The sequence below is a fragment of the Manduca sexta genome, chromosome 11 (genome assembly GCF_014839805.1).
Source record: "Manduca sexta isolate Smith_Timp_Sample1 chromosome 11, JHU_Msex_v1.0, whole genome shotgun sequence".
Lineage (NCBI taxonomy): Eukaryota > Metazoa > Arthropoda > Insecta > Lepidoptera > Sphingidae > Manduca > Manduca sexta.
In genome coordinates, this window is record NC_051125.1 from 8295326 (window position 1) to 8314764 (window position 19439).

The window sequence follows — 19439 nt, forward strand, 5'->3', positions numbered from 1 at the left end:
ACTAATACTTAAAAATATGTAGATCTCTATGTTATTCTGATATAGTATATGTGGTTTTGTAATGTCAATGTGTTCAACAATTTTAAAATCTTCATGTCCAAAAGCATTAATTCCTATTTCTTTATTTGGATACAATACGTCATAACCTTAAACAATCATTAGAATGATGATCTTTTATCCTTTAATAATAAAAATAGAAAATTGTGCTATTAACCCATCTTCATCCCTAACAGTAGTAGATACCAAACCACTTACAAATAAGCATTCAAAACACGCGATCACTAGCATATTCAATTATAATTAATACCATGCATCAGTTAACTAAAACCTTAAATCAGTATCACTGCTTTGTTATCCTGCCATTGAGAATATGCTGTTAAATCCTTCCGCATTGTGCGAAGCAACATAGTGTTAAACACCTTATACACTGGGTTTTACATCGCGCGGTTTACGAGTTGGGTTATGGTTCCTTATCGAGTTTAGTGCTGTGAATATAAAGGACTCGATCCTTTGTATTGGTAGAGATAAGATTCTTTTTACGGTTGTGATTTGGATAAAATAAATCTTCGTGTTACAGACACGTGCAATAATAGTTTATTTTCTATTCATCTATTCATTCTATTCAACTGAAACTAAAATGATGCATATGTATGATATGCTTATATTTGAGACCTAATTACCAACAAAGCGATTGATGAACACAATTTTTATTAAGGATTCTACAGATTTCCCTCCCAATCTAAAAAAAAATAAGCATATGTTATATAAAGAAACAATTTCAAACGACCTATTTAAAAAATAGCCAAATTAAACAAAAATCGCGCTGTCAAGTTGATCAGTGTGTACGTACCGTATTATAGGTTTCCATTTTTTAGTTCTTTCTGCCAGACGCTGCGCCTCGGGCCACGACTCATGCGATATTCAAATCGTATAATCTAACATCAATTCAAACTCGGTCAGTCCCCGATACGGTACAAAAGGGAAAAAAACCATTATACGACAAGATACCGCTTATTGTCTCGCTGATGTTAGCGGAAAATTCATATTTTTGTCATGAATCCCTCCAATTTCAATCTCGTTTTATTTAACAATTTGGATTACAATAGAAATCTTGTAATGTATAAATAAATTATTAGATATCGTTCGGAAAAAAAGTACATAAACGTTATACGATGATGTGGTCACGTAGAATTTGTTTGAACTTTTAGCTTTAAAAATTCTCGTTTAGTAATCTCGTGGATTTCACGGGGAATTTTTTTTCTGAAAAAACCGGATACAGTGGACAACGGAATTGTTCTGAGAAACCTCAAATATTCTCGAGAACAATATTCCTATTGATGGAGCAACAATACGAAAATATTCAGTGTCTTTGCGTATACAATTTTCCCGAAAGTATTTGTTTCGGAAACAAGTGCGGCAACTGCAACCTGAGAGACGAATTCTCTCCCTCATTCCTACTTTTCAGGATTTATCTTTCCAACTACATGAATAACATTTCGTACGAACACCGCAAGATCTCATTTAGAATCATAATTGTCTTTAAAAACCGAGAATAGCATACCCTAAGACATAACAATCAGAAAATCATTTAACCTTTTCAATAGCATTCCCTTTTCTAAACCTAGTAACACAAAGATACCAATTATATCGATGAATACCTTCTCAATAGACCAATAAGTATAAAATTCCCATAATGTAGCTTAGCACAGGTTTATTAAGAAATGCTCGACATATTTCGCGCTCAACTTGGCATGTGCTGGATCTATTATGGGGGGTGAACTTGAGCGAAACAATTCATAGCACCCGTCGCCACTCGGTGTCCATTAACCGTCGCAACTGCAGTCCTGCTCACAATGGCCGAGGATTCTTTGAAAAATGTCTGCAAGAGTTTTTATGTAAGAAAATCTTGTCTTGCCATTGTTCCTTTGACTCGCAAATATTATAGTAATATCTAGTATGTATACTTAAAGGCAATATATACTACCGCGCATTTAATTGAAATATACATAAGATTACAAGACGATAATTATCCTTAATTTCTATAATAAAACCTATTGCTTATATCGACGGTTGAAAGGCTAATTGACTTAAGCGAAATTTTTTGGCCATACTAGTTTTCATACGTGTCGGCCACTTCCCTACAATATGGTTGAGGAGGCCGATGACTGGCACATGCGTGGTACTCGTGAACGGGTGCTGCTTGAGTGGACTGTTCTGCCCATTTCGCTAACAATTTCTAATTGCTAGAGGTGCTAGGAGGAAATAATTATAAGGATAATAGAGAAATTTCATGATTCCTGAGAGGGTTGTGCAGTCATATGAAAATTTAAATTAATTTATTCCTTATTTCACGAGCCTATAAATGAACTGCTCTAAACAACAATAAAAAACCAATAGTATTTTTTTTTCTCTTCTCACTTTATCATGTACTGTAGTCTTTACCCTAAACTGATTGAAAAGAGCAACACCAGAGTTTCTTGCCCGTTCTTCTCTGAGAACTGCTTTCCGAACTGGTGGTAGAGTTAATATTGAGGGAATCTAAATAATGTATAACATTTTACAGATTCAATTAAATCATTTCATTTCATACATACTTAAAATCAGCATTTTTTTCTATGTTTTTTTTAAACTAGTTAAATTTTTTCGAAAAAAAATGTCGCTTAAGTGAATTAGCCTTTTAACCGTCGATATTTATTTCTTAATAACATTTCTATTTACAGTAATGACATTAATTTAATTTTATAGACGCAAAGACCGTTTCAATAAGAATTAAATTTTGTCAATAAAGGTCCAGCCAAATAATTAACATCATTAAAGGCTGAGGACTCATTAGCGTTCTCTTTCCAAATATAGATAACTACAGCGTCTTATTGCTGGGGGTGTCTTAATGGATATTAAAAACGTGACGCCTTATTTCCTTAACTTTATCTCGAAATTGTATTGTGTTTTTAATTGCAGTAGATATCTTAATTTTATTTTACAATCGAATATGTAGTACCTAACCTAATTAGTAAACACTTATATGAAAGATCTTAAGTCTTGTAGCGATTAATTATACTTACTCCTAAACAAACATCGCAAAGATTTGTCTAAATGGTACTTTATATTTTCTTAAATGCATCTATTAATATATTGTAAGAGACTAAAATAAAATAATGCGGCTTTTTAAGTCTCTCTCTTCATTAATAAAGAGGTATAAATATTCTCCGCCCTAAAGCGAACATTGAATTCTATTTTCCCTCATATGCTCAAGTTTCTGACTATGCTGCACAATTAATGAATGTGTTTGAAGGTATTTGGTTCAATTTTGTGAGGACGTAACCACATCGCCCTAGGGATATGAGTTCGACTGCCGGAATGGGAACAAGTTTTAGACGGTAGGTTAGAAACGGTTCTCATGAATTCCAGGTAGTTAGTACTCTCTAAATATCAGAAGATAGGTCTTACTTAGAAGCGGTGGTTTAATCTGTATATAACCTTTGAATTCGGCTCCAAAAGGCCGGCATAATTATGTTGACTGTCAAAGGATATTATCTCTCATCAGTCGACATTCTATTGGCCTCCTTTCCGCTTACCATTAGGGGCTGTGACGTCACACTGCCCTGCTTATATAAAAAAATAAAGCCAGTATTTCATTAGTGTTTAAAAATTTAAATTGTTTCTCCTCACACCCCCATTCCCCACCCTTTCAAATCATTTATTTTAATAATTAAAATACCTACTTCACCCGAAAATTACAAGACTGGAAAAATTCCGCATCCTTACCTCAATTTTTTTAACCGCAAAATGCATGCGGGAGTTTAAAGCGATGCTCCCGTACAATGTCCGCACAAAGGACTACCGCGCTTTCTTTCACGAGCTTTTAAAATTGTCTGGCTCATTTTCCTTTGTACGACCACAAACAATTTGAATGCAGCAGACTTGGGAACGATTAAAAAATATTTTTTGGCAAAAAAATTAGTTCTGTTAGAATCAAATTATTTTTTCATTAATTTTGGTAATGTGTAACGTTTAAAATTAGATCTAATGTGGTATGTACTTTTTTAAGGTTTCATACCTCAAATGGAACCTTAAGTATGAACATATTATTGTCCATCTCTCAAGATCCTTTTCTCAGGAACACGTAGAAATATCAAGTTGATATTTATATCGAACACTCGGGGCCGGTCTCTTTTAAATTTATAAATCAACGTGATCAAAAGATATGACCTTTTATATCGCACATTTTTACATATTTTGCGATTTGACAACGGAATCAAAACGTATAGTGTAATTCCCGTTGACCTAGAATTTTGAAATTTGGCATGAAGCATTTTCTCTCAGCACATGTAAAAGAAAAAAATAAAAAAAAACCGTACAAATGTACTTAGATACCTTGCCTACAAGGTTGTATGGAGCCCTCGGCGCGTGAGCCCAACTCGCACTTGTTTTTTTAATCGTCATTACATTCGCGGTTATGTAATTCATTACGTAAAACCGACGCAAATGACTTCCATTTATCTTATGGTCTTGTATTAACCACTAAAACTATGCCTACTGTTGCGGTTAACTCAGTACAGTAAACCACAGAAGTAGCTACACGATTTTAAAACTTCAAAACACTTGTACATTTTTACTTTAATCAAAATTTAATTTTTTCTTTAACTAAAATAAAGTCAACGCTTTAAGGTTTATTTGGCTCAAAAAAAACAATTCTTGATACAAACACAAAAGTTTAATGGCGATTAATTTTTTTTTTATTTATTCAACTACTTTTGTCTCTAACTGTACGTAGAAACAATATAAAATTCTTAGCTTACGATTCACGTTAATAGCTATGTGACGTCGACACTTCAGGCAAATCCCTGGTTAATGATACTTCTAAAACTAAAACACTCATGTAGTAAAGACTTTCCACTAAATTGGCCGACTTAATCCTAAACGAATCTCCGCTAACACATTAAAAAATAACATATAGACATAATAATAATACCAAGCAGTATCGTGTTTACTCACCCACCACTGGACACGGGCCCCTACTACTGAAATAATCAAAAGTCAAAATGCGTTTAATATTATTATATCATATATTAATAAATAAACAGGGCCGCATTAGGAAAACTAATTTAGTGACACTTGCCGCACGATGTACTAGTCGATATATTTTGTGGCAGCAGTCCGCAGTGTGTGCTGGCAAAAGCTGTGCTTTGATAAATGCGACACGCCCGACGCGCCGGACTTGGCCCGTGTCAGCGATTTTTCTTATCATGTATCGTGTAAGAGTGCCGTTCGCGTGTATTACACAGCTTCTTTGTAAGACAATATAAATAAAGCAGAAACCGACAGCGCTTGAAGTGTTGAGTCTTCTGTACTTGCTATTTTTAAGTGACGAGGAGATTTTATTGCAAGCCAGGTAGTGCTTGTTTGGAATGTTATCTATATAATGAAGTAATGTTATTACATAAAAAAAAATCAGAACCAACTGCTATTGAATTTATTGTTCTCTGTCACATCATGAGGTAGCAAGTATTGTAACTAAAATAATAATAAACGTGAAGTAAAATAAATGCCATTTTTAAACACATATTTATTTTCTCTTTATTGACTAATAGCTGTTTCAAGGAAGTTTATATTCCATATAAAAATACAAATAATATATATCGTAACAAAAGTTTGTTTTATACAAATTTAATTTATGTATTCAGTGCTGCACAGAAAAAGTATCCATTTAACTTCCTTACACCCCTGATGCATTTCCAACCATTACAACGAATACGTATTGAAGTGAAGCGACGTGGGTCTCACACCCACTGTTGACATATAATTTTTTATACAATATATTATGTAGATAGTAATACATATTATGTTACAAAAAATATACTTTAAAGACATCGGTTCCCAATTTAAATACAAATAAAAATAACTGATAAATAACTCTGTTATAGCAACCAACCAGAGTGGCTCCAGTTTGCTGGTAAGTGTCAAACATAGTTGATGTTTAAACTCTAAGCATCGATAGGAAACATAAAGGCAAAATCTGATAACATGAATGTACCAACTGAATTATAGAATATAATCATATAAAATTAATATGTCTCCTACACTACGCCCTGCATACGTGCCTGTTTACCGATTGTATCATCGTTTTTATTGAGTTATTATCAGGAGTACACTGAATTTATTTTACGACCAATGGTAAATGTTTTACAACAGAAAAATGTTTGACGAATAGCTCGCATTTATTTTATTGTGCGCGGGACGCTCCACGGAATTTGCAATAGTTTAAAGTTTTATTATGAAAGGACCATTGTTTTATAACCATGATATCAGATTTTTCATTTTTATTCCATATATCTGGATTTTGTTAGTGCGTTCATGTTAAAGAAAAGTTTGATAATATTCTATATGCTGTGTATATTTAAATAAATTAACAAAAATCTTGTTGAATTTTAAGATAAGTTTTGTACTATACGTAATATGTTTATGTTTAGATTTAAGAACTATCTATATTGGCTGTTTAATGCGATCAAATAAAATTTATTTGAAACTGAAATAGGTCCTAAATGTTATAATCGTCTATTTAAGGTAATTTACATAGTGTTTTGTCTCGTTATGACGATTGACATTTAACGTCAAAAAGATAGAGACAAAATTTTATATAACTAACCTACACGTTTATTAGGGTAAGTATATATACTATGTTTAATAGAAAGGCCCTACTACTTGATCTCATAAATAAATCCCAAAAGATTTAAAACTAATTTATCAACGCGATAATGTTTTGATGTTCGCGAGATAATTAGTTCTAAGTTTCCCGTATCTTACAGCGATGAAATAAAATACTATTTTTACTGGATTCGCGGAGATAAGGCAAGTATCAGATGTAATTTCATCTTAAGTGAAGGGTGACCAAGCCGTAGAAATAAATTGAGTAGGGACTAGGGAGAGACCCCACTGTAACTCTGATTTATATATACATATGTATTTATTAAATTACTTGAAATACGTTTCAGATATGGAAGCCGTATATTGCGAAAATTTACTAACATGTCATCGACGTATACTAACGTGTATAATATTAGATGTATACGATGTAGATACTATCTCGTGTTCGGATCAAAGTGTGAGAATTTTTTGCGAACCATTTAGACTTCGCACAAACTGGAGCAAGTTTCAGTTTCATAGTAATGTCTTATCACTAAGCAACAAGTTGATAGCGTCTGCGCTGCGCCTTAGAGAGATTTTGTTATCCCGGCACAATGAAGTGACATTACACTCCGATGCCACAGTATCTTACCGAATATATATGTATGTATGTATATATGCTATATGTGTATTGCCAAGTGGCGATAGCCTAGTTGGAAATGGAAAAGAATCCCGAGACGAATGTCCGCAGGTTCAAAACTCAAGAGCGCGCACCTCTGACTTTTTAAAATTTATATGGGTATTCTTTATTAATGATCGGTAGCTTTAACGGTAAAAGAAAACATCGTGAGGAAATCTACATACCTGAGAGATCTCTATACGATTTTTGTGAGTATGTCGTCTATTAACCCGCAATAGTCCAGCGTGGTGGACTAAGGCCTAATCCCTCTCAGAAGTAAAGGTATTCCGTGCCCAACAGTGAGACAGTATACAATCCAGAGCCGATATTATTAACCTATTTTGATTAAATGAACAATTATATTTTCCTTCGATAATGTAGGTTTATAATAAATCATCGACATATTCCTAATTGAGCTACATTGACACAACTAGGCGCCAATAAAACAATTTGTATGACGTATTAAAAAATATTCATTGATTTCTTTATTGACTACGAGCAAAGGCCTTGTATTCCACTTAGTAACAATGCTTGTGTTTGATGACGTGCGAACATTTGTGACCACATTATAAATATCCTATGAATATTACATTATCTAAGTATACGAACCATCATATTGCTCTTTACACTATTTTTGGAAGTGGAAAGTCACGATTCTATCAGGTTCATACTTGTATACAGAAAGTAAATGTAAAGCGGCCACAGCTCTTAGGTTTATAGGAAGCCTGACAAGTCTGTTTCCTGTTCCCTAACATAGTGATCTCACTTCACCTGATTGACAGTGGAATGGAGTTCAATAGAATGTCGACTGACAAGAGATGTTTACCTCTCGGCAGTCGACTCAAATATGCCGGCCTGTTGAAACCGGATATACACAGGCTGATGCCAGAATAGTTTCTTTTCTGGGCGGTAGTAATAAGGGACTTTCTCCGCGAAACCAAAAAAAAAGGCTGATGCCAGAATGCGACATACTTACATGGGCCACTATGGCGGGTTTTAAGACCTTGTATACGGTTGATCTATCCGGGCGGATATAAAATATATCCTACCTACAAAATATATTAAAAAGGCGACGACAATGATATATTTGAGGGAATATTGCCCATACTAAGGCATAGATAACAGCCAAAAACAAGCGCCCAAACGAGAGAACGTTTAAAGCGAGTTTAATTTTAAAAGTGGGGAAAAGATAACCGTGTTCTGTAATTTATGACGTCATTATGGCGTGAATTAAATGAAAAACTCGACGCTGCGCCCAGGGTCCACGTGCGCCGGTCCAATAATGAAAATGAACGTCAAGTATTTACAATACGTAATATGGCGAACATGTTCTTCATGTTAAACCCATGCAAAGGTGATACCGTTAATATCCATTATATGAGTAATGTTAATGCGAAATTCTTAAAGCATTGTTATTCACCAATATTACTCACTCATTTAATCATAGTGGTGTATGAAAATAAAATGAAAATGAAAAATATTTTATTTAATACCAAGGATTTTGATGTACATAAAAGTATGAATTTTACAGTAATGTACGAAATTAATAAATGTATTGACAACGGTCCCTACACTAGGCAAGCCTGTATCATGGAGTTCCGTGAAATACTAAATTATATAATATTACCTTTGAATTTTTTTGGATTTTCATTTTGCGCATGGATTTTTGGTGATTTAATACATATAACGGAATGTAAAATTCGAAATAATCTATCATTTTGTAAGTTCCTAAAAAGCATTGATTGGCTTGCCGTATTATAACATTTTAAAATTGCAAACTTTACTTTACTTCGGTTGTTGCTTTTTCTTATAAATAATATAAAATTATCAATTCCGTAGCAACAAACATTGAATTAAGTTTAAAGAGTTTTTAAAATTAACTACACACCGTGGTTAACGATGGATAAGTGTTATTCAATTCAAGAATATTTAATATATTATACGTATGTTTTAATAAATGTAATCCAGCCATTGACTATAAGGAAGTGTCTTAAAGTTCTTAAGTATAATTAGAACCCAACACCCAAACATCCTATTGCCTGTCACAATATTAATTTCTAAACGGCTCGCGAACTATTCCCCATTATTAGACATAAATTTTAATGACATAGGTCTGGAGACCCTGAACTGCTCACAAAACGCGTCGTACATTTTCAACTTCGCCCATTATTAGAATATTATTTAGGCACCACACGCATTACAGGGATTTAATATAGATCCACAACATAGCTCCGAGAAATTTGCAATAACGATAAATATAAAGTTGTACCACAATTTGTGATCGCTCAATTTACGCAAGGCCGACTTGGGAGCCGATCGGCATAAAATTGTGCGAGAACCATGTTTTGGTTAAAAATATATTTTGATGTAGTCAGATAAATGTCTAGATATGATGACAATATCTGCGTGTACAAACATCCAAGCGGTTTCTATGTGTCTAGTAAACATATCTACGACTTAACAATTTTCACATTTATAAGATAATTAGTATGTTATAGTAGCTACTAAGGGCCGTATTTATAAATAAAGCTCACCTTTAAGAAGCATCTTAAGTGGTAATTTAATGAATTGAACAGTTTTTTAAACAACAAAATCGGTCAAATGCTGTCACTTAAGCATCATTTGATTGTTGATGTCTGTTCATTAAATGGCGACGACCTTAAGATGTCGATTTTAATTTTATAGCATCTCAGCTGATGTTGCACGTCAGAGTGACACTAATTTACATCTATTAATACGGACCTAAGATTATTCTTAGGTCGCAGCAGGAACATAAGTTTCACACACACGCCATATTCGCATTAAACTACAAAAATATCAAAATATCTGATAAGTATTACCGGGATAATTTGGGAACAAATTCATTAGGGGGATTGGAAATTTGGAGGGGAGGGGGGTCTTGTAAAACATTTCGAAGCGTTACAGGGGCGGGAGGGGGTTTTCGTACAAAATGTTACGTAACATTGTTTTTTTTTATTTTAAAACAATAACAAAGCTATTTTAGTGATTTTCCGGTATTTTGCATAACATGATTGAGAATATTAGAAAACATCACTTTAGAGCTACGTAACTTTTTTGGCGTACAGGAAAATGTTACGGCGCGTTACATAAGGGGATGGGTGAGTTAAAATTCTTAAAAAAATGCGTTACATAATAGTTGAACGGCCTCTTATTCATGGATGATTTCTGGCCCAACGTTATCAAACGAAAAGTCGAGTATGTGGCTTCATTTAGTAACGCAATGTCAAAATGACCCTGTATACTCATAACAAATAGGTACTACATTTTCCTCATTTGCCAACGGTACAAATCCCCATAATCTTTACTTGTAACAAAATTATGACATAACCATTCACATATCCAGTATAAGAGCAACGTATTTCCACCTTACATCATCTCATAATTTACGCATCTGCACAAACAAATTGGCCACCAGTCGCTCAGATGCGGAATATGCACATATGCAAAACGTTTATGCATAAACAAAACTGAACATTCACTTGCATAAACAGCGTAAACGTGTGTATTTGAAAATGGATATCTGGGGTGTATATATAGGAATTTATAGTTATATTTATTAAGGGAGTGATTTTGGTATTCATGAGCCCGGTACTGCAAAGAACAAGAACAACAAGTAACATTTATAATAACTTTAGTAGACCGTTTTTTCTTTTATATTTATTTATTTTTTAATTTCATATACAGATTTAATGGGCATACAGTATTTGTTAGTGGCACCCAAACTGAGCTGTGTTTATATCTTGGGCTGCTACGTGATGCTAAGTGATGCTTGCGACTATGCAGAAAACTATGCAATTTGAAATTTTTTTAATAAGCTATTTACATAAAGCCATGCTCAAGAAAATTAGTGTGAAAGGAACCTTGCCACGAAGGGTGGGTAAAAAACATATTAATTTAACCAAAAATTAAGGAAATCATCCAGACAAAACCAATTCAACTAAACTACACCACTTAGACACTAACACCATCTTTTTCACTCGAGATTAAAATTTAAAACAAGCAACTCTTGTTAAACAATATTAAAACTTGGAAGCTTAAACCATGGCATTAGACGTAGCGCTTACCTACATAATCTCAAGAAAATGAGTGCGGCGTAACCCGCCTCTTCCCGTAGATCGGTGTTAATGTCACCATGAAATTGTAGTTTCCGACATGTTCCACTGACGTTCTAGAAGGCGGGAACTCAATCTACATTACGTTATAATCATACGAGCGAAGTTCGATTGGAAAAGTCTCAGGAAACGCTTCATACATGGATATTATATTTGCCGAGTGAACTCATAATATGAGCTGAAATATTTAGAGCACGGGCGATGTTTGCATGTAGAGCATAGATAAAAATCTAAACGATTTCTTATTAAAAATGTATGCGAATTTCTATATTCCTACCGTAAACTTTCTTTTATGTATGTACTTTTGAATGATACATATACTGCAGTGTTTTCTATGAAAAGTTTTTAAGTTTGGTTTTGTTGGAATTAATGATTCAAAAAATTTACCTATTGTAATTAATTTGAAACGATTAGATTAATACGCAAATTCTCTTCTTTTCTCAATTCCATCACTTTGAAAATAAGCATCACCCAACCACCCAAGCCGTCAATAAGTATGGCAATAAACATCTTTCTTTCCTATAAAATGATAACAATTCCTTTCTTTGCCATACTCAAAACTTTAACAGGTGATAAAACGAAATCTCCGTAACCTATAACCTTTAACCGGTTTACATCAGCGCCCGTTGGCGCAGCCTTAATTGCTTCCTCAGTCGAGTGACGCATTGAACCGAACTAGTCTGACGTTCCAAGACTAGCTTAGATTACTCCACGTGAAACTGTAACCAAGTTGTCGTTTCAACTTCACCGGTTCTATCGATGGCCGCAAAACTAAAATTAGAGGAGTCTTTGACATCTAGCACGGGCAACACTGATTGAATTACCGTAAGTCTTTTGATATATCAAGCCGCATGACCGCTGTTGAATTGTTATCATTCTCTGATGGAATTACTTAAATTTGTACATTGACTAAATTTATTGGCTTCGGAAAATATCAATTTAATTGTTATTTTGTTACGGTATCTTGTAATAAGTGCAATTCAAATAAAATACAAATTGTCTGAGAACAGCGACAGATTTTATATTGAAATAGGACCAGTTGAGAAGTTCCAGAGAATAATTCTTACAAATTCATAAATTTCAATCAATTATTAATTATTGAATGTACTAGTAATGTCTCATATATTACTAGTAATATATAATACCAGTAAAAATGTTATCTCCGCACTTACAAAATACAAGACCTTTTGCAGTGTCATATGTATCTCGTTACCTAATTATTTACATTCTAATATAATTACAAGTAATAAAGCAGACCATAACAAAAATAAGGAGAACCAGCAACACGTAAGGAGCTATTTAACACACGTATCTGTTTAAATTTGACAACTACTAATTCAATTGAATCACCCTTCGTTACTGCACTTCGGAAGTATGTAATTGGATTCGACTCGGGTCGTAAAAACTTAATTCGATTAACATCAAAGAGAACTTTTTAATTATCACAAATATTTACAGAAATGCATAGCACACTTCCCTTCATTTAAACTCAGTGTAAAGAACATAAATTGTACAAGAATATAAACAAAATAAATATATTCATCGATATAGATGTACCTACTGCATACTAGATTTGGCGTTCCGAACATTCAATGTGGTCAACTGAATTGAAATGCAATCCATTCAAGCTGACTTAAGTATGATCAATATTGACAGCTCGCGGTTGTGTACGGAGTGGCGCTCATGGTATAAGAACTCGAGTCTAAGTGTCAACCTGGATGTGAATAAAAAAACATTAGTCAAATAAGTAAAATTATTTGTTGTTCAAGAAATTAAATAGGTTATAACAGTAACGTTTTAGTTACTATTTTAGTTCAGATTTGGACAAATATGTAGTTTATATGGACGTTCATGTCTATAGAATATACGTCAATGGATTTATTATTGTACTTAGGACATTAACCAAAATTTATTTTAATGTAATAGGTTTTTAGTATGGAGATGGCGGGTTTGATTCCTTAGTCAGGGTTTTAAATATGCGAAAAAGAATGTAGAGACGACTAGTAGTAGGTTTCTCAATAGGCTGTAGAGTCCGCGACTTAGGGGCGGTATATTTTATCGTAGAGTCGGCACAGTTGCAAACGGGATATTTTCGTTATTTTTCTCCCGCAAAAATACCCGAACTCAGAACATATGACAAAACTGGGTGGCCTATTAATGAGAGTATAAATACGGAACTGGCGACAACGATCAACAAAGTTAAAGGGAAATAATTGATCTTTACGTTTCGGTCTATCCTGAGCTGTATGAAATATTATGAAAGCGAAGACTTAAAAGAGGACGCATTTTATGATGGGTAGCGGATTACCTATGGATTAAATATTCATGATCAATGATAGCCATTGCCACCATGTTGTTGTCTTGGTAATAATAGCACTTTTAACCTTATTAAAACATTATATTTTTTTCACAAGCGTCGTTCAAAAAATAGACAATCGTTTCCATTAATGTTTTAAAAGGAAATAATGAAATAACCAAAAAATGTTTTACACATTACACCTGGATAAATGAAAAATCACAATTATATTTCGCAAAACCCATTTATTTGGAAACACAAATGCTTAAACATATCTCTCCGCTTCCAGGGAATGTAGATAACTGTTTACAACCACCGAGAAGTATATGAAAAGCGCTGCAATAAACATAGTACTTGTTAATAAAAATCTTTAAACTTCGTTCTCATAGCATGAAGCTACGGAAAATAAACTTTAAGAGGTCTAAATACTCGTATCTTACTTAAGTTATTTTCATTATACATTCTGTAGCGCTGCAACTTTGCTGCATCATAGAATTATGACACTCAGTTCGAGTTGTTTTTTGCGTAATAGAAGAAATAACTAGACTGTACCCTAATTTAATGTGTTTTTCATTTATGTACGAATTTTCAAAGAAATTTTAACTTAAATAGTGACAAACATTACCCTTGTCTCCCCTCGTAAAAGTTTGAAAATTGCCTTTACAAAATTGTAATTGATATTCTTTTGTTATAGCATCTACCACAAATATGCAACTAATCAAATAGGCAAAATCTCCCATTCTTATAATCTGGTTAGTAATAGTCGTATCTCTGATTTATTAATACCGGGTCACTAGGTGAATAAAATTGCCTTTATATACGATGTTAGCGACAAGTCTCTTGCGGATTTGGCCCATTTACGACACATATTTAGATGCTGACCTGGTTTAAATCAGATTGATGGTGCTAAAATACTTCAGATCGATTACAGACCGCCTAAACTTAAATCGTATTTGCATAGTTCCATTACTGCAGCGTTCTGTTGCGGGTTAAGTGGTAATATCGATAGTAATGATTAATGCATAAGTTAATTACTATATCAGATATATTTTTCTGTTTTGTGTGGACCTATTAGTTTTTGGTGTCGGAACTTTCAAATTTTTAAACAACATAATAAATATAAATGCTACATCTACAATTCTTTCACAATTCAAAAAGGTTCTTTTTTTGAAAATTCGTTATGATTAGTGAAAACACAAATCCATCACGCATAATGCGTCTTTTTTACAATTAAATTAGAACGTAATAAGGAGGACAATGACAAAACATTTTTAATTAGTGGTTAAATCAAAGTTGTCTCTTTTTTTATTTAAGGACACCGCAAAGTGACACTGTACCTCATAGTAAGTGGACTGAGATTCAATAGAAAGTCGACTGATGTGAGATGATTACTCCTGGACAGTCGACCCAATTATATCGACCTGTTGGAACCGGAAATACACAGACTGATCCCGGAACGCGACACAGTTACGTGAGCCACTACAGCGGAATTTAACACCTTGTATACAGTGGTTGCTATCTGGGCGGATATAAAATATATCCCGCCACCAGGAAATTTTAATCTCGTAACAAACAGTTACCTTAAACTGTGACGAATAAGTTTTATTAATTAATAATAATATATATCGACATACCTTTATATACAGCTGCACATACAACAGTGACGATCGCAGAAAAATACTGTTTTGCATTGAACGTAATAATCGTCCTTGCACTGAACAAGAAACAGTACAGACTGAGGATGGATAGATGAGACACGTACCACAGCGTGCAGAAGAATACACCATCTTTTATATGCTGAAAAAAATATTAAATTACTTTTCCACACACTTGTATCGTTATGTACCACCGATTGGCACTTTTGGGATGAATTTAATTGAAAAACTAATATGTAGCGTATGTTTTACGACCTATTTATTTTTTGTAAAGCGAAATACAACTCAAATATAGGATCATTTTAGCTTTATTTTATATTAATTATGTAATTCTGAACAGAAGTTATTACTACTTATTTTTATTTTTTATTTATATGCACGACTATGTAACCCCACTACACCCTATATAAGCAGAGTGGGGTCCATATAGTGTGGACTGATGAGAGCTGATTATTCCTCGCCAGTCGATACAATTATGCCAGCCTGTTTTAAAGCGAATATACACAGGCCGATCGCGGAATGGGACACACTAAGGGCCCTGCTAAGAAAAGGCCGCCCGAGCGGCACCGCACACAGTTTTGTCAGCAGCGACGAGTGAGCGAGACAAATATACGGATGAATAGGAAAAATGCATGAGATAGAGCAGGACGGATAGCCGTGCCGCTTGGCGCGCCGCTAGCCGCTTAGCCCGTTTTCGTAGAGGGGCCCTTAAATGGGCCTTCATGACGGGTTTTGCACCTTGGATACAGTATTCGCTATGCTAGCGGATACAAATATCCTACCACCGACAAAGTAAACGCTGAAATAAGTACATTTATTACTTACATCATTTACAATTTACCATGGAACCTAATAGGAAAATAATAACTAGAAAAGAGAACGCTCTTTGTTCTGCGGATAAATATAAGTTTAACTTGTACGTACAAATAAAGGAATCTCTTGCCCGTAAAAACAATTATGTTGTTTATAATATGACGTGGACAGATAAAGGGATTTATTATACGTTGCTGGAAATTGTAACTGGCGGTATAATTAGGTTTTTACCCGCTATTATTATCACAATAATATTTACGTCTAACATAAAAAAATATATTATAATTACTAAATGATAACCATGCACGGCAGTGCGAACAATTTATTTTTAATTGGCTTCCCTGCATTCACCTCCGGGAGAAAGCTACGAATGGGATACTGGAATCCCCTAGCTTAATGACTGCAGGGGTTGGAGGAAAGTTGGGAAGGTATTTTTGGGGAGTAAAGTGTAGGGGGAAGGATAGGAACCATCTTTTAGGTCGGGCGGAAGGGAGTTGGAGGGGAAATTCTCACGAGCCCGTACATAGGCCTGCATTCGATGTGGAGATTACGCCCACAGGAATTGCCTCGACGGGGGAAGTGCGAGCAAGTTAAATACCTAATAGTTGTAAAGGTAACAGGATAGATTTTTATATGGGATAGTAAAAGCAGCTCCCTTGACCAGTTACAGCAGCGGGGAAGAAGAAATTTTCCAAAGGGAACCCAACATATAGCTACTAATATGTATAAATGTGGTTTGCAAATCGTTCTAATAATAATTAGATTCTACATAATTCTACATAAAAGAAAGTCGACAGGGATTGGGTTATATGGACCAATCGCCACTAAGGTACAGGACAACTTATTAGTGCCTCTCCAACTAGTGAAGATTGGCAGTCAGCTCAGTATATCTTTTGTCCTTTGCAAGGCGAAATATTTCTACAGAGGTTGCAATCCCACTCGATAATGTTCCGTAACCATAATTTTTTTCCTTCGACCGGTTTTCCTTTTTCCTGCTACAGGACAACGTAGTGTTTCAGAGACAGTTCTTACGAGTAAATTTTAAACGGATATTGGCGTGCACAGATTTAGGAAAAAAATATATACATTCTCATTTACTATCCTGTGTATAGTCACAAAAATAACTAAATTAATTCTAAATTTTAAAACGTCTGTATGATTTTTTGTCTTTAAAAACTTTTTTTTCTAGACCTACAAAGATTTATATTATATTAGAAAACAAATTAAATAAACACCCCATAATGGCAATTTAAACTATTGATTTTTGTCAACAACTTTCGTAGCTGACTGTACCTATAATAGTCCGTTACCTTAAGAGCATGCCAGACAAGGAGAGCAGATATGACGATCTGGTAGGAAGATATACAACTTGAATACAGCACAAACAGTATGTTTATAGCCAACACTGGGTTCTTATTGTATTGATTCTCGGTTTCAGAAACCATGTGCCCCAACGTAACTGCGGATATGATGAAAATCAATGAACAGATCACCTGAAAAAGTATTGGACATATAATTAATTTTGTCGAATATGTAGCAGAATAATTAGTGTTTATATATTATTCTTAATATTATAAATGCAAAATATTATAAATGCGAACTGTTAAAAAGTAAATGTTATACATATATTCTACTATAATAATATGTAAGCTTCTTTGTTTATAAAACCTTTTTTAGTGTGGGTTCTATACAGTGGTGGCTTTACCCGACGCGAGGCCCCGAGCGGAGCATAAAAAAAGTTCTCCAGTTTTAAGAGTATCGTAGGCAAGATCTTCCAAGGCACTGCGCGAGGCCCCTTAAACGCGAGGCCCCGGGCGGTATTTATATATTTAGTAAAACCAGTGATGGTTTTTCAAAGTCCTGTCAGTTGTTGTTGTTAAAGAGAAGTATATTTGCACAAAACCTGCTTTCCAATCTATATTTCATATTTATTACATTCATATTTGTAAAAATGTTTCTATGTTATAAAGGCTAAAACCGTTGAACGGATTCAGATGACACTTGACACACGGATCACGGCCTGGATTAACACACTGGTTATTTTTTTCCCGGTAATTGGCTCTCGTGTAAAATATTTGAGTTTTACTCTTATTTCCTGCCTCTGTGGTGTAGTTGTACTGCATGCGCGGTATGACACCTCTCTGAGGTCCTGGGTTCGAATCCCTTGTCGGGCAATGTGATATTTGGGTGTTTCTGCTCAGTATCAGCCCGGAGTCCGGAATTTGTGCCCGATATGGCGATAGACTCGCCTCCTATCACATCATGGGACGGAACACACTTGGCAAAAAATTGGATTCCCTGGTTGCGCCCCGGCATACCCCTTCTGTGATAAATGCGTGATGTTATGTGTCTGTGTACTCATATTTTTAAATAGTTGACGTTGGCATACAGATTGCGCTATGGATCGGTATAATAACTTAGGATTTTTGTAGCGATAAAGGCGGACGAAACTGCAAGCAACACCTAGTAATATACTAAATCTAATAATACGTGACCATTTATCATAATTTAACATACAATAGTAGAAGTTCCGACAAAAATAACGCCTTGCCAGAGATTCAAACCGCACATAGATGTAACATCACAACACTTTCTTTTAGAGTTCATTGTGGGTCTTCAAGATTTACATTTTGGCAAAAATTGCCTAGCATTGTATAATATTAGCTGCGTCATCAAATGTTTTAAATGTTATTCTTCTATTTTAACTGTACATTATTGTCTCAATGGCTTTTCTTTTTATATTATTACTTGCACCGTTTATCAGTTATTTTGTTAATGTATAATAATAACAAATTTTATAAACGATTTATATAAATCATTAAAATATTACATTAAATCTTAGTAAAAATTCTATAAAACGATGAACCTCTATAATCTCAGCATCTTTAAATATTTCAGTAGTTGCACTCAAATACTAATTTTAAGGTTACGTATTTCAATTCAATTCAATTTTTAGATTGTGGCTCCATCATTGGCAGACGATGTTTATTCATTTCAAATACCTTGACAATAATTGAAAGGTTTACTATTAAAAAAGGTTTATACAAAAAGTATTGATCTAAATATCAAATTGTTTAATAATTTAAGGCGCGTTTCCATTGTGAAGTACCTACTTAAATGCAAGTATAATCACTAGCGAGTGCATTCCAAACCAACTCCATCAAACTTACAGCTTTACGTTTCCACAACTGAAGCCGCATGACAGACGCCCCATGCATGCAGACTGCTTGCGTAAAATA

General features: G+C 34.3%; 1 protein-coding gene across 1 annotated transcript; it reads right to left on the bottom strand.

Moving 5' to 3' along the window:
- Nucleotides 1-13957: 13957 nt before the first annotated feature.
- On the bottom strand, nucleotides 13958-19193 carry LOC115452883. Its single transcript, XM_030181503.2, has 4 exons — nucleotides 18718-19193; nucleotides 17511-17693; nucleotides 15367-15529; nucleotides 13958-14068 (listed from the first exon to the last, which is right to left on the bottom strand). Exons 1-4 carry the CDS (start codon nucleotides 18805-18807, stop codon nucleotides 13998-14000), a joined length of 507 nt encoding a protein of 168 aa, XP_030037363.2. The 5' UTR covers nucleotides 18808-19193; the 3' UTR covers nucleotides 13958-13997.
- Nucleotides 19194-19439: the final 246 nt, after the last annotated feature.